This window comes from Kryptolebias marmoratus, linkage group LG7 (genome assembly GCF_001649575.2).
Source record: "Kryptolebias marmoratus isolate JLee-2015 linkage group LG7, ASM164957v2, whole genome shotgun sequence".
NCBI classification, from domain to species: domain Eukaryota; kingdom Metazoa; phylum Chordata; class Actinopteri; order Cyprinodontiformes; family Rivulidae; genus Kryptolebias; species Kryptolebias marmoratus.
Window position 1 is genome coordinate 21,707,152 of NC_051436.1, and position 16,820 is coordinate 21,723,971.

Here is a 16,820-nt window from a genome sequence, read left to right on the forward strand (position 1 = left end):
GTAATCATCAAAATTAAACGAAATAAACATTTGAAATATATGAGTTTGTATGTAATGTATGAATATAATATACAAGTTTCACTTTTTAAATGGAATTACTGAAATCAATCTACTTTTTCATGATATTCTAATTTTATGACCAGCACCTGTATTCCTTGCATCTTTTTTGTGAATGTTTCTTTGTAATTTCATGTTCTATGTATTAAATAGAACTCAGCAGCGTAACACTTCTATTAATAGGAGCGAGTCTAACAGAGTAGAGGAGGAAGTGGAAGTTATTTTTATCCCTTATTCCTGTAGTTTGGATATTTCTTAAAGGAAACGTTTGAATATTTTTATGTTACGTGCCATTTTTGCACGGTAAAAAAAGCAGTTTAGCTGAAGACAAAGACTGGAAGCAGGAAAAAAATAGTCAGGTAGTCAAACTACTTCATCAATAAACAGAATTGTAATTTGCACATTTGAGCCACAATTTATTAGTGACAAAACTTTCCACTGCAGCTATACTCTCAGGCAGAGTTTAGCTAGCTAGCTTCTGTGTTTTTATTATTCTTTTATCAAAACTTTTATCATGTTTTGTTTTTGTTTGTTTGTTTTGTTTTTTGTACAAACAAAAAAATGATAAACATAGATAGGGGGAAGCACAAGTTGAACCACACAGAGTGGCTTACAATATTTACTTTTAGCTGTAATAAAGTGAATTAGCAACAGTTACTGAAGCAGGTTTAACTAGCATAAGCTAGCTAGAGTACATTTAATCAAAAAAGCCTCTGTTGCTCATTAACAATACACACAGACTAACTAAAGCCGTGTTTACACTACTTCAGAAAGTTTTTATAATTGATATTTAAAAGAAAAAAAATTCTGTACCCACGATTTAACAGAAATGCAGGGATACACCACCAGCTGGCAGTAATGTTCACCACAACGACACAAAACAAATACAAATAAAAAATACACAATTTCTTTGGCTAAATATTTTCCCAAAACTTGTGAGTTTCCTTGATATTGTTTATAGTTCTCACTAAAAACTCCATACAAGAACCATTTAAGGACTGTATTGAGCAACAGTTGAAGCCGTCACAAACTTGTCGCTGATGGCATCAACAGTTTTGAGGATAAGTATTTAGCTCAGTCAGGAGAATACACCTCAGATTTGTATGGTCTTACTCCCAACAAAGTGCCACAAGAACATGATGATTATGACAAGCTGTAGTTTCAGACAAAACGATTTCCTAACCGATCGGTTTTAGTACTTGCCCACAGAGACATTATTGACTTCATGCGGACTCACAAAAAGCTTTAAAATTCTCTCAGCTTATCATAAACCCACATCTTCACTTGTGTTGTTTTGTGTTATCATCTCAAAAGGTATAGGAGCCCCCCCCCCAAAAAAAAAAAAAAAAAAAAAAAACATACAGGAAAAAGGAAGTGACGGTGGCATGGAATCAACAAGACTTTCAACCAAAACAAGCTAGTTCTACTGTCTTTTAAAATATTCTTAGTAGTTTTGTAGGGTCATTTTTTGTTTTTCATTTGTTTTTAACTTTGCCATCAGTTTCAGTTTGGTCAATTTTATGCCTCAAAATACTTAGCAAGACATCACCTAGATTTTGGAAGTTGCAAATCCTTTTTCATTAGTACTTTTGTTGGAATGAATTAATTCTGACCCTTTCAGCAAAAGAGATGTGTTGTCACCACCAATGGGAGTCATCACCCTGGAAACCAAGCAGTCTGCGGTAACAATGAGATGAGATAAACACAAATTCATCGCATACTTCAGTCACCGAAGGACAAGCTTGCTGCTTTGTGTGCCACCAGTACACATTTTTAACACATTATGTCATTCCACCAGAAGTTATTTTCATTTCTCACATTTTTGTGAGATCAGGTCTTTAAAAAAACACAATACCATCCTGTATTCAATCAAAATTCTGTGACTTATTCCACCATCATATCTTCAGCCTTCTAATGTAAAGTTTCCTATCTGTGTATAGTTATACCATTAGACATATCTATGGTCTTCAAAAATGTAAAAGGATTGACTTAGTTTGTATTTTTGTATAATTTATTTTTCATCCTTACTGAGTAATAGTACTTCTTTTTTCTTCTTTTATGATGAGTTCCTTTTGTACTTGGAATGGGGAATTTCTGAGTTCCAAGCTAAATCAAATGGAACACCACCCAAAACGGGAATTCTGGAATATTCAACTTTCCATTTGAAGATTCCAGTTATGTTGTTCCTACATTTGAGTTTCGATTTTTGAAATAAATGGAACACAGTGCAAAGTTTACTGCTTCCTATTAAAACATAGTTCAAAAACCGTCTGATTTTGTCAAACTATCATCAACAAACAATACAGATTTTGACCTTTTCAATTTTGTATAACGTCTTTCTTTAAACACAAAATTGAGATGAATCGTATATGATTAAAGTCTAATGTAGTTAATTTTTTTTTTCAACAAAAACAAAACTTGTAAAATGACAATTAACTTACTGACTTAATCCACCACCTACCATTTTATGGAGGGACCATACCAAATGGGAAAGCTTAACAAATAATATTACTTTATACACAAAACATTGCACTGACACCCATTTTATACCTTTGGCACATGGAATAAGCCAATGAACAATAACAAGTATAGCATATAGTACTATAAAGAACATCCTAAGGCACCAAGATGTTGTAGATATACTTTAAAAAGACTAAATACCATTTTGCCTTTAAATTCTTGCCACTGTTAATAAAACAATACCATTAGATTACATGAATACTTCAATAGATTGTATAGCAATCAGTTATATTACTGCAAATCCCTCCTCTTCCTCATTAAAGCAAAGCTTACTGATCAGATGTAGCTGTGCCTCATTTAACCACTGTACCAGGCTCTAAAACTGTGCACAGTGTGTGTGTGTGTGTGAGTGTGTCTGAATGAATGAACAGTGCTCCACTGTCCTACAACAATAAGAGTGACTGCATGTGTTCAGGAACATTGTGTGTGTGTGTGTACGTGTGTGTGTCTAATTTACATAGATGCAATCCCACCTTGCCTATGCCACACATTTTTACACAGGCCAGATAAAAAGCCTACAGTACTCCATTCAGCATTATGAAGATGATAAAGTCCATAATACATTCTAAATCTGCAATCCCACGGCGCGTTTACGCCCCGCATATTACTTCCTGTTTATCATCAGATACTAAAAGCATGTGATGTGTACAGTCAGCCAGCCAGGCAGTCAGTGGTTCAGACCAAGTGGTTTGGCCTAGTGGGGAGCTGTGGGGCGGACAATGGCCACACTGTGTGAGTGAAGTGCCTTTGGTGTCGATGACTCTGCCAGCAACTGAGACTGGCCGATCCAAAATGGCGGAGAGCAGAGAGCCCTGCTGGTGATTGTCATGGTTTAAACGGGGCAATTTTGATCCTGTTTGGATGCAGAGCAGTGCAGCTGTGCCTAATCCACTGGCATTGTGCTGTATTTCAGAGGAGGTGAAGGGTACGAGGGGGAGGGGGTGCAGGAGAGCAGGCTGGTGGGAGAAGTTCAGATAAAGTCTCTTTTGTCTTCTTGGTCCTTGAAGTCCAGTTTGCCCCACTGATATGTCAGAGATGTCTGAAGTTTCAAAATGTCCAGAGTACAGTCTGTGATTTCAAGAAAAAAACAAAATGTTATTAGTGATTTAAAATAAATTACAAGATCACAAAGTGAGCAATACACAAATGCAACAACGTCAGCAGCAGGTCTAAAAAGAGCAGCAAAACAACAACAACAATGAAAAAAAAACCCACAATCAAACTCACTTAGATGGAAGTCACACAGCTGTAGAGGGAGAGTGACTCTGGGAAAAAAAACACAAATGTCTCATTTTAAATCTTGTACAATTAAAAGTGCATTCACACCAAAGCGTGCACATGCTGCAATCCTCGACCTGTTGTTGAATATGTGCATATCGCTGTCTGCGTGTTTGCCCTTATCTGTTCAGGCTGCATGTGTCCATCTGTCTGTCAATCTGTTCCCAGCACAGTCTGTTTGCCAATCTGTCATATTCTGTTTGCTACATAAAGAGATTAAGGGAATGTGTGTCTGTGTGTGTGCATATGTGTGTATTTGGACAGTATGCGTGTGTAAATAGTGAAAATTTATTCAATGGTGGGTCAGAGCTGTTGTTTGCTTACAACCAAAGACAAGCATCATGTTGCTTCACAAACATACGAGAAATGTTTTTTTTTGTATTGTTTGAGGGCCACCTTATATTATATAAATCACCTCAGGGAGACGGTATTAGTTTTCATAATGTCACCACTAATTGGACATATGTTAGATGCAAATGGTTGACATTTTCATCTCAATCCCAAACTTTTTGAGTGAACAAATAATATCCAATAAGATCCAAATAATAATGGGAACCAATAAGCACAAGTACAAAATGTGCAGTGGTGAATGGTCTGGACCTTCAGAGAAGGGCCTGAGTGGACCCAATAATTAAGAAAATCATAGTAACAATAATAATGTCATTTTTTTCATAAAAGAAAGAAAAATAATCTATAAGTTCATTCCCTACAACACAGTATAACAATGCAACATGAGGTCATTTTGTGTTTTCTGTCTGAGTGTGGTGTAAGGCAGTTGTTTTGTGTTGGGGGAAAACCTTACCTAATAAAAAAAAATTTAAACAAAAAAATATAGCTAACCAGAAAGGCAAAGCTTTCGATTTACTGGTCTGTCTTAGCTCCAAACCTCATCTATGGTCTTAAGGTATGGATTATGAGTGAAAGAAAGTGAATCTGGATACAAGCAGTTGAAATGAGCGTCCCTCATATGCTGGCTGAGCTCAACCTTAGCGACAAGGTGAGGAGCTCCATCATCCATTGGGAGCTCAAAGTAGAGCTACTGCTTCTTCACATTAAAAGGATTCAGTTGAGGTGGTTCGGGCATCTGATTAGGATGCCTGCTGGAAATCTCCCTTTGGAGGTTTTCTGGGTGAAGACCCTAGGGGGAGACTTACAGTGTATCCTCTCTGGTGTGTGAATGCCTTGGGATCTCCCAGACAGAGCTGGAGAGCATCGCTGGGCAAAGGGATGTCTGGGATTTTTGGATGGATGGATGCATGCATGCAGGGTATTCTGTATGAGTGCCAAAACAAAATGAGAATGTATTCAGTTGATGATACATCAACCAATCAGATTTGGAGCTGTATCCGGTGGGTGTTTTCTTTTAACTCTTTCAGCAGGGTTAGAATGTTCTAGGACCCCTATGCTTTTTACATAGATAGCATAGCAAGTGCTGATTCACCACCTTCAGCTCCACTGAAAATGGCAGCAGGTGGACATGTTATCATCAAGGAATTATTATCAGTGGACTTAGCTAGCTGTTTGGTTAAAAACAGGGAATGGTAGGAGGTTCTACAGCTGCAAGGATGAGAAACAAGGACAGGGAATTACTTTTTAGTTATCTAGAAGGATGGATTGATTTTGTTTTCAAGTGAACATCAGTGTTGAGTGAATTGTTGGCTTGTTTTGCTGCTGTAGTTTTATTAGTTGTAGTCCAATGGTTCCCAAACTTTTCCGTTTTGACCCACAAAGACTTGCAACCCTGACTACTGCTGTTTAAAGTATACAGACATTGCTAATAAGTCATTTAACAAAGATTCAAATCAAGCATTATACAATGTTTCATCCATTTATGACTACTGTTTTTATCTCATTATAACAGTTAAGGTCTAATATGCTGTTGGCAATGCTGCCTTAGAACTTAAAAAGACTGCCTCCTGGAACTACAAACTGTTTTGTCTATGTGCACGTGCCTGTGCATGTGTATGGGGGAAGTGGAGCTGAGTAGGGCAGAGAAGGCCTGATTGGATAGCTCACCACTAAGTGTCACTTTTTCCACTGAAAAGCCAAACTCCTGCAATCATAAGCCCAGTATAATGAGCCTATAATGCTCCAGCATTATAACTTGGACACTGCAGGCGAGCAGAGTTTGCATCTCAGCTACAAATGAGAACTGTTGTTTATACATTATATGTTTATACATTACATTGTTTATACAAGATTTCTTATAATCGTTCCAAAATCAAATTCTTGACTGAACAAACATTTTAAAATGCCTTTATTATGCCTTTGTCAAACGATGGTTGTAGTTTATGGTACTGATGACAAAGTTTAAAGGATGCAACAGTTTTGAGGTTTTTCTTTGATCATGTTTGGCTTCTAAAACTGCACCCTGATAGATCCTGGTCTACCATAGACCTCCATCAGGAGCCTTTTAGGAGATGCAGCAAAGCTCCTTAACAGCTTTTATCTTTTGAAAAAGACAGCTCTCCCTTCAGAAAAAAGAAACACTCCCTTTTCCCCTTTATAACTGTGTATAACTGTGTCAAAGTGTTGAGTGATTTCTGCAAGTAAAAAAACGCTTTCATTCACATTGGGTTTGTTCGTTTGTATGTGTGTGCGTGTGTGTGTGACATGTGTACACTCTGAGCCCACCTGTGAGTAGCTTGTTGACCCGGAGCTTGATCTGGGGTCCCTCCCTGATGCGGGGGATCCCCCCTCCTTCTGACTGCCGACAGAGGACGAGTCTGAGCAGCTACTGTGGACTGAGGGAGAAGTGGTTGCATCAAAACACAGCCTCACAATCGATCAGATCTGCAGTGCCTTCTACACACAAATGCTTTTCTTTTTCTCAAATGGGGTGGGGGGAAATTCTCAGTATAGTCATCCCATTTGGCATTTGTGGGTCATTTGCATGCATAAATGAATTAATGCATACTTTCTTTTAAATATGTTTTAGTTACATATGGATACCGGAGCTGTTTAAGTATGAAAAGCTTTTTTCTTGTCTTGTTCAGTCATTTTTAACACCAGCTCCTGTCCCTGAGGAGGATCCATGCCCTGACATCCTCTCAATGAGACACCTGGTGAGCAGAGGGTGCATTACACCAGGCGCCTTCAGAGACTGACTGAGGAGTCTGGAGTCTGATGAGTTGTACTTCAGACGGGGTGTTTTCTTTCAAATCTGCGATGGCTTAACAGTGTGGACAAACGCTCCTTGAGATGTTTGCATGGCATCAGTTTTACAGAGAATGTTAGTTTTCTCCAATCTGCCTCTCATAATTCTCTCTCCTTAATTCCCAACATTTTAAAAACAGATTTATCTGTGTACTCAGTGTGTTTGGAAGGAGCTGTAGCAAATCGGTTTTTAATTGTTCAGAACCAGTGTCTTTTTCCAAACATTTCTAGCAGTTTTTAGTCTTTTTTCAATTATTTTTATTTATTTAAATTTGTTTTACAATCTTAAGACTGAACAAGTGTTATCTACAAGACCTGCAACCAAAGTTCCTTGACGCTCCTGTGGAAGTCGACCAATAGAGCTGAATAACACAGCTTTTCTGCAGAAACCTAACACCAAACTGAGCACTAAACATCAGTCAGTCACTGGTGTGTGATCTCATTCAAGCATTTAATGAAGCCTCCTGTTCAGGACTTGATGAGGACTGCAACAGCGGAGACTACACTAAGCTAAAATAACTAATATCAGCTGATCTAAACTAAACTAGGGTTTGATAAAGTAAACTGATTTATAGTGAACTAAATGAAACTAAAATGAACTAAAATAAATAAGGCTAAGCTAGGATGAACTAAACTAAATTACACTAAGATAAACTAAATAAAATCAGAGTAAGCTTAACTAAACTAAGATAACCTCAAGTAAATTAAACTTAATTTATTTTAAAAAACTAAAATAAAGTTAACATAATTAAAATAAATATAAGATAAATTCAACTGAAACAAACTAAAGTTTATCTAAACTCAAACTAAATCAAAATAAGTCTAGCTTTACTCAAACTAAACCAAACTCAACTCAAGCTAAATTAAGCTGAAATTAAATCAACTAAGCTCATTAAATGCAGTACATTAGGCTAAACTAAGATAAACTAAGTCAGATTAAAGTTGAACTCAACTTAAGTCAAACTAAACTAAGATAAAGTTAATTAGGTCAAACTATTTAGTTTAGTTTATATTAATTCACTTAACATAAACTAAATTAAATGAACCTATGTTTATCTCAACTCATACTAAACAAAAATGAATTAAATTAAACTAAAGGTTTGTTTCAGCCTAAACTAAACCTAACTAGATTAGGATAAACTTAACTAAACATAGTTTAGCTCAAACTAAACAAAGTTTAGCTAAATTAAAGTAAACTAAAGTTCACATTCACCTTTACTTTACTCAGCTAAACTGAAAGTGATGTTAACTGAAGTAAAATCAAAATCTATAATTGTATAATATGGCAGAAGTGATTCTGTATTCAGTGGTTTCCTAACGGCTCCTCAGTGTCGACATCAGGCAGGAACACGGACTTATCGGGAAAATATGTCTACAGATTGACTCACTGCATCCAAACATAAAGGTTGTTTTAAAATAACTTAATTAAAGAGCAACCACCACAGACAAAGTTCAAAGAGAAATGTTATTTAATATTGCTCCAACTCGTAACACTTGTGGAAGTTTAGTCAGAGACTTGTAAATATCAGCAAATCATTGGAGATATGAGGAAAATCTAATTCAAGTCATTTCTGCAAATAAATTAAATGCTACTTCACAGGTATGTTTTATTTGCTCCCTTTTTATTTTTACTTTGTTTTTATAAATGTTAGAAATTATTGCTGCATTTTTCTTGTGGCGAAATAGTGATCAAACAGCATCATGAAGACCAAGGAACACAACCAGACAGGTTAGGGATAAAATTGTTGAGAGGTTTAAAGCAGGGATGTGTTATAAAACAATAACGTGACTAAATGTATCAAAGTTCAAGGGATTTAAATGCTTTTTCAAGGCACTGTATAGAATGGATACATTAAATACATTTGTGTTTGAAAGCATTTAAAGTCCTGGTTTGTTTAAATTAGCTTTATGTCCCAAAGTGTATGGGTGAAGAGTATGTGTATTCTTTGTTTCACTGCACAATTCATTGTGTGGTTAAATTGTCACTTTGTAAATGTTGCTGCCATATTAAATTAACAGCAAATTAATAATAAATACTTTATTTTGATGCTCAATATTAGATCAGCCATTTGATGTTTACTGTGTGGACGCTGAATCAGTATTCACACAGGTAAACTATGTTCATTACTTTTAGCTTATATTTAGCCTTTTGCTACTTTTAACTAGAATTTTACTCCTTTTAGCTATGCTTTTGCTGCTTTCAGCTTTTAGCTACTGTTCTGCTCATTTTAGTTTTTTTCCTACCATCCTGCTCCTTAGCTCCTTTCAGCTCCTGTTCTTCACTTTAACTTTCAAACTCAGTTTTAGCTTCATCGGCAAATTTCAGCCTCTGTTCAGCACTCAGCATGCACTCTGTATGTTCTCTGATAGTCTTTGGATTTCTTACTTTTATCTAAGAGAAGTTTTGGAACAGGACGTTTTGGATTTGCTGGCAGAACACTGAATGTAAAAAAAAGGGCTTAGTTCCTTTTTTGTTAAATCAGTGAGTTCTAACTGGCTCTCGCACTTTTAACTTGCATGTTTCTTATACAATCATGTTTTAATATGACTTCTAAGGTCTTATCAACATGATGCTTTTAAATGTCTCATTGTTATCCAACTTGATACACAATTAAGAAATGAACTGTGCTGTATAAACTTGTTTAATCTCTGCACCACTGTGAGTACGATCCTGGTTCAGTGAGTCAGCCTTCACTACAGTTTAAGGTGGGTACAAACACAACGGCTGTGATGGCATTTCATCATAGCAGGAGGAAAACGTGTTTGCATTGTGGAGCGTTTGATTGTGATGTAGATTCTGTGTGGGATGCAGATTCACAGATCTTCAACGTTTCTCACGGTGAGACGTGTTCACAGAGTAGCTCAAGGGTGCCGCGCAGACAAACACAAAACATTTACTACAATATTGTCTCGTCACACAGGGAGATGCACCTAGGTCGTGTTTTGTTTCCTGTCTGTAATCTCAGGGACACCAGTTTTGGCTCAGAAGGCAAAATTAAACAATCTAATCTGGTCGCGTAAAATCAGTGAGTTCCTGAGGCAGCAGACTGGAGAGAAAAATGAGAAGTAAGGTGAAAAGTGGAATTGTTGCATTAAATTAAAATAGCCAAGGTTTAGTTTTCAGATTTTCCCCACCTGTTTTATTTTGTGTTTATTTGTAATTGTTTCTCACCTATTGATTGCTCTGAGCTTGCATAATTTGGTCTTCTAATGTCTGTTGGATCCTATTTCAACTGGACTTTTCATTGACTTTTTACCTCTTGTTTTAACTGTTTTTTTTAAATTAAAATAATCATTTTCTTTAAACAGGACATGCAACATGGGCTTTTAGGTCAGCTGTAATCCTGCCTTTGATCAAGAAACACCTAATCTCAGTGTTTTAAGCAATTACTATAACATCCCTTTAACTCTGAAATGATTGAAAATGTTGTTTTAAAGCAGTTCCGATGCATTTTTAATCCTGGTCTGCTGCGTGCAGGAGAAGCTGTATAATTACATGTCAGTGCGGGTTGTCAACACATTCTCACCTCTGTCACTGAGGCTGCAGATGGAGTCCAGTTCGGAAACTGGACTTCCTGTGGCGTCCAGCAGGAGCTTACTGGAAACTCCCATACAGAGTGACTCCTTCAGACACAGCTCTGAGAGAAGAGGAGAACTTATTTTAATCTATTCTTTGGGTGACTACATGTGTCCATTTGTAGCAGAGGTAAGAATTACAAACTGTTCATTTTTCACTGCTAACATCAGTTTGTTTGTTTTTTTGCAGAAAATATTGTTTGCAAGAACAGAACTATGCACTTCTTTATGAAAAAGGCAGAGCAACATTTCCAGCATATTGCTGAAATTTAAACCAGATGCTCAGATACCAAACATGATAAAGAAAAACATCTTGAGGTTTGGAAGCCTGAGCATAAAGAATGAGACAAAATACTAAAATGGTTGTGTTCATTTAATGTTTTTTACTCACAGGAAACAATATTATCATTCTGGACTTAGACACATAGAAACATAAAAACCCAAAGTAAACTGTTTAGATTTAAAGCATTTAAAACCCTTTGCAACCCCTTATTTCCTTCAAAAATAAAATGAACTACACTTCTGAACAAACAACTCATTTACTTGCTGAATCCTGCTTTGATATATATATATATATATGAAAGCTGTTTAAGGTTTTGGTGTTCTGTGTTTGTCTGGAACCAGAAGATTTGAGCAAGCAGTGGCTCTAATCATACATCATATGTTCATTAAACACACACATAAGCTCACCTTTAACTGAGACCAAAATCCACAAAACTCAGGTTCAGTTGGAAAAGACACGGATCTAAAACTGTCTCCTGATTTTACTTTGACTTTTATTTTGTGATTGTTAGTATGAAATGTATTGTATTTCATGCTTTTTCTTATAAAAGTCATTTTATTCAGCATTCATCTATTCTTGTGTTTCAGACATTTTTCCAGTCTTTGAACCAGCAGGTTTAATGAAACTTGTTTTTTCATTGTAGTCCCTTCAAATTGATCAACAACTTTTTTTTATCTTTCAATGCTTCCGTTTTTGTCTGTTTGCACATTAACGTTTCCTTAACATTTATTGCCCTAAATTAATGTCACAAATTACAAGAAAACAAAAGTAAGTGAATTCTGCTAAATCGGGCATCTTTTTTTGCCTCCATACGTGTCACCCCCTGGTGGTAAATAGAGAGAATGCAAGACTAATAAATATCTTTAGATGTTTTGCATTAATTCCTATTTATCTGTGTCCTTTTACCCACAATGCAACTTGAATGTAAATAGTTTAATCTCTAGGTAAGGACAAATTGTGTCAAGTTACTCATCTGACCTCAGAGTGCTTCATTGGGCTCTTGAAAGAGCTTTATATAACACATTCCACACATACTGGATGTACTATGTAAAGAAATACTCAGTTTATTTGTATGTTTGTATCATTGATGTTAATCTGATGAGAGCGTCTTGTTTCAGTTTCTCTGGGGTTAAAGGTCATAGCATACCTGTGTTGTTTATGGCGTGTGTCCACAGCAGATGGGCGATGTCGTGAGTCCAGACCTCCCTTCCTTCCCGGTCCTGAGCTTGCAGCGTGATGCAGTCTCTGGTTCGAGGAGCCTGTCGGACCCACACCTCAAACTTCACCCCCTCATCACCGACACTCTGAGTCAGACCCATCTCACCTGTCTGAGGAGAAATCTGACATGTTATTATGTCTACCTTGCAGAAAGAAACAAACTATTATGTGTGAGTGTGGGGCACCTTGATGCTGTGTTTGTAGCTGTAGATGGTGCGTCCCGGGCTGGGACTCTTCTGTTTGGTAAAGACAATGGCGTGCTGGTAGAGGAAAACATTCCTGACGCCTGCTCGCTTCCTCCGAGGCCCTCCGCAGACTGTGAGCTCACCCTGCCGCACCAGCTCCCCACGCTCTGCCACTGGAATCTAAAACCACATACGTCACATGGTGATACATCTCTCCCAACAGGCCAGTCCAAAGAATTAAACTGATTCCATCCATATTTATGGATTAGGAGTTTAATGCTTAAAGTGAGTGTCGAAGTTATGCCTTATTTTAAGTCAGAATGATTTCTAAAAAAAATGCTGTAATACAAATCGCTTTTATGAGGAAGCAACAATAAAAGCAAAATAGAACATTTCTGAAGAAATTCTGAAGTGTGTCAGTGTAGTTATTGCCTTGAATTCTTACAGTCATTATCTTTCTTTTCTAAAGCCCAGTAATAATTTGGAACTTACTTTTTATTAATCTAAGCTGACAAAATGCTGACATTCTGCTGTATAAACTGTATAAGAAATGAAAACGGAACCAAGATAGAAGAAAGTGTTAAAGCTGCTGCCCGTGGCTCATTAGGATCACCATGCTAACCACTCACCTGTGTCTCTCACTCCCTGACAACACTCAGGTATGTTTCTTCAACCAAGTTCTACACTACTCCAAATATTTTTAAAAACTGATAATGTTTAAATTTAATGTTTCTCTTTGAATACATTCAAACACTGCAGTTTCCATGTCAGGGCATGAGCGCTTACATTCACACAGACACCAGTCTCTCCAGCATGGAAACAGTTACATCCAAATGGTGAATAAAGAGACTTTTGTTTGGTCTTACAGCGAGGTTGGATTGCTGTTGTCATGTAAACCAATGGCCGAACTGCAACATAAATGTTACAAATTCACTGAAAAACAGCTTTGTATAAATGGCCTCTATGTGTGAATGGGAGTTGGAAACGCTGCAGAATTTTTTTTTTTTTTTTTTAAATACCCATAGTGTGGATATAGCCTTAACAGGACAAGAGGCAGAAATGCAGACTACAAATTAAGCCTCAAAGTCACTCAGCGACAATTTTAGGTTGTTTTGAAAAAAAATAAAAATCCTTCAACCACAAGATTGTGATTGTGATTAAAATCTCCAAAAGCCACAAATTCTAAACTCAAATTGTTTAACAGCCATCAAGGACATCAAAATGCCTATTCAGTCAGGTAAAGTCCAACTTTCTGTGACCCGCTTCAACTTTGAATGATGTTTCTACTGTGAAATATACCTGAGCAATAGAGCTCCAAAGAAAGAGAGGGCTTCCTTAATCATTTTGTCCAAATCCTGTTGTTTATGTGGAAATTATTAGCAGTTTCTGCCGTACGATGTACTGGTATGAAAAGTATTAGCACTCCTGATCAAGAGGCATATTTTGAAGTATTTTTTGCATGGGTTTTTCCAAAGCTGCAAGAGGAGGTGCGAAGCAAAATTGCAATAGAAATGGATTAATTAATTAATGGTGGAATAACAATAGTGCTTTGTGTAATACTAATTCATTGGCACCCTCTAAAAAGTGCTGAAAGGAGAAAAAAATAACACTTTAAAGGTCCTACTTTGCTGTTCTGTAGCACAATTTGGAGGGTCCTCCTACAGTTGTTGACACATTTTAATAATTATCTAATGTGAGCAACAGTCTTTGCATTTCAGAGTAAAATCCAACCCTCCTACCCACCACCCCTTCAGCTTCTGAACTCTTCAGTTTGGAGCTCTGGTGACATTTCATCTGTAAAGATTGAAAGGCCTTGTTCGCAATTCAATAAAGAGAAGAACAAAGCAGTATTATTATTATTTCAGTGCTATAGAAGCATACTCTCCCTTCACATAGATGCTTTTCTGTTGGAGCTTTGCTCTAATTGGCCAGCTGAGTCATGTCTTTTACAAAAATGTGACTTTATTGTTCTTGTCAATAACAGGGTTGAGACTTTTTGATACTACTGGGACTCGTGACAAAGGCAGACAGATGCTCATAAAGTCAAAAACTCTATAGTGCTCCATTGGGACTCCAAACTAGACTTAGAAAGGCAAAATTAAACAATGAGAGCAACACAAAGCTGCCAGTTTCACTGCTGAAACTAAATGAAATAAACTGGCAATACTCCAGTAACTGTGACATATATATTTTTAAAACTCTACTGATGCGAGGGTCATGGTACAAGAGAAGCTTCACATGTATTACGAACACCCACATCCCGCCAACTCAAAGACACGTTCACCTGCACTTACAGTCATTTTTACTTGGAGAGCTGTTTCATCGCTGTTTGAAGTGGAGGTGTTTGTGTACTCGTAATCTCTCCTATCACCCATAAATTGAGTTTGTGTGTGTTAGTGTGAGTGTGGGAGTCCAACGTTTGTCACGACTACCTCTGAATGATACCGCTGTGTCGGACCAACACTAAGTGGGTCAAGAGGAAACAGTTTTAACTTTTTTAAAAGACTAAATACATTTTTCTAATGCACAGTAAGTGTAAGAGTGCTCTCCGTGCTCTGTCTTTCAATCGGTTCCTTTTAGCTGCAGTTTGCTCCATTTTTAATTTTCATGGTATATAATGAAGGGTGCCAATGCATAATAGGGATGGACAGGGAAGTTTGAATATTCAAAACTAGTTAAAATGGACAAATTTCAAAAACTAATGCTACTGTCACGGCTGTCTTTTTAAATGTATTTTATTTTAGTTTATCTTTCACACTGGCACCTGTTGTTTCCAGGCCAAGTTGTTTCCTAGCAGTGTTTTCCCAGAGTCGGGAGGCTTTTTTTGACACACCTACCCCCACCCCCTCCTGAAAAAAAGAAAAAAAAAAGAAATACAGCGCACTCGCATGATCTGTTCATTTGTATTTGATGTCGAAAGAATTATAAAGTAGAAACTATGGTCTTGGGTGAGCTCAGAATACGTGCATTAATCGCTGCAAGATGGTCTTCTGTTTGAAGTGGTGACTGGTAGGTGAATGGGGTTAGAGGTTGTCAAATATTTAAACAAAAATCAAAAAATTACCAACAAATTCAAAGGGTGTTTTTGCTTACATTTCTAATCCTAATGCATGAGCATCAAACAATCCCTCCAAGATTTCGCGGGCATTTTTTGTGATTGTTGCGGGCTAAAATGCCTGATTTTGCAGGGCATTTTCCTAAAAGTTGTGATTTTTTTTACTAAAATCAATTTACAAAATCGCAACTTTTAATATATAAACCAAAAATACTTACTAGTTTTGTAAGATAATTATGAACAAACATTGACATTCTCAAAAGGTGCTTTATTTGAGAACTTTGATAGCTTCTAAACTGACATTCATGACCATTTCTGGATTGTCCCTGGTCTGCAGCTCTCCTCACATGTTTTGCAGACACAAAGTGTTTGTCGATGCGTTTATGTTCCATGATTACACTGCAGGACGTGCAAAACAGCTTCTCCCCCACTCTCCTGCAGCTGGGGAGGAAACTGGTTTGCTGAAACCTTTGTGGGCAAATGTGAAGCATTAGCGCACATTTTGGCTTCGGTCGCTGCTCCTGCACGCTCCCGGCATTCTGATGTTAACAGGATGTGACGTCATGTGTCTTCTTCATGAGTTATTTGGGGTTATTTTGTATTCCACACTTCACAAATCCACAAAGAAGACACTAGACCGCAGAAACGGTGGCAAATCACTTTAGAAACAATAAATATTGGGTTAAAGTTCCTGGAGATTTTGCAATGGAATGTTCAACTAACTGAGATGATGTCACATACTGACGTTTTAGCTGCCTAAACTTTCCAGCACCTTTGTAAACTATTTTTACTCCCACAGACTTTACACTTCTTATAAAATGTTTACATCACAACATGGATACTGTTGTCCTCTTACACTGAATGTGTCTCTTGATGCAATTTTCTCTGAAATCCTTCAAATTTCACTCAAAATTCCACCACTTGCATCGGCTTGACCTCACCCAGATCATTTTTATGTTTTTGTTTTAAAACAATAGTGGGACTTTGACAGTGTCAGACTCCTAAAATGTGTAACTGGTGTTCTCACCGGACATCCAACGATGAGGTCACTGGCCCTGAGGTCCTCGCCGTGCCGCTGGACGTGTCTCAGGATGGAGAGGGCGGAGTCTGAGGCAGGGTTTAAGCCCCCTAGCTCCTCGAGAGCTTCACAGTACTGCTCCAGCCTCTGAATGGGAGCCTGAAGGCAGTGAGGGAAGGACAGAGGGGAGAGGGGGGAGGCTTGAGGCAGTTTGGACTTTAGTAGGGGCAAAAGGGAGGAGGGAAACACAAAAAAACATGTAGAAAAAGTTAGAATATCAGGTACTGAGCTGGTGTTTTAACATCAAATTCGAAACTACAGTATATATATGGGCATTGATGTAGACTTTCAAACACATAGCTACTTACAGAACACACAACCTGCAAGGTAGCAATATTCTCTGACACAGAAGCCTCTTTTAAACAGATAACACCCCCTGCTGGCCAACAGGAATATTTCAAGAAACACGTTAAA

The 16,820-nt window shown here is 37.4% G+C and overlaps 1 protein-coding gene across 3 annotated transcripts in view; it reads right to left on the reverse strand.

The window, feature by feature from the left end:
* Positions 1-426: 426 nt before the first annotated feature.
* arhgef40 (Rho guanine nucleotide exchange factor (GEF) 40) overlaps positions 427-16,820 on the reverse strand; it is a 48,742-nt gene continuing 32,348 nt past the window's right edge. For all 3 annotated transcript variants that reach the window (XM_017432052.3, XM_017432051.3, XM_037976634.1), the window contains 7 exons: positions 16,356-16,562; positions 12,274-12,453; positions 12,018-12,198; positions 10,539-10,649; positions 6,490-6,599; positions 3,805-3,842; positions 427-3,645 (listed from right to left, as the gene is read on the reverse strand). In XM_017432052.3, the coding sequence (XP_017287541.1) occupies positions 3,816-3,842; positions 6,490-6,599; positions 10,539-10,649; positions 12,018-12,198; positions 12,274-12,453; positions 16,356-16,562 (816 nt within the window). In that variant the 3' untranslated portion in view covers positions 427-3,645; positions 3,805-3,815. The remainder of the gene's footprint in view (positions 3,646-3,804; positions 3,843-6,489; positions 6,600-10,538; positions 10,650-12,017; positions 12,199-12,273; positions 12,454-16,355; positions 16,563-16,820) is intronic.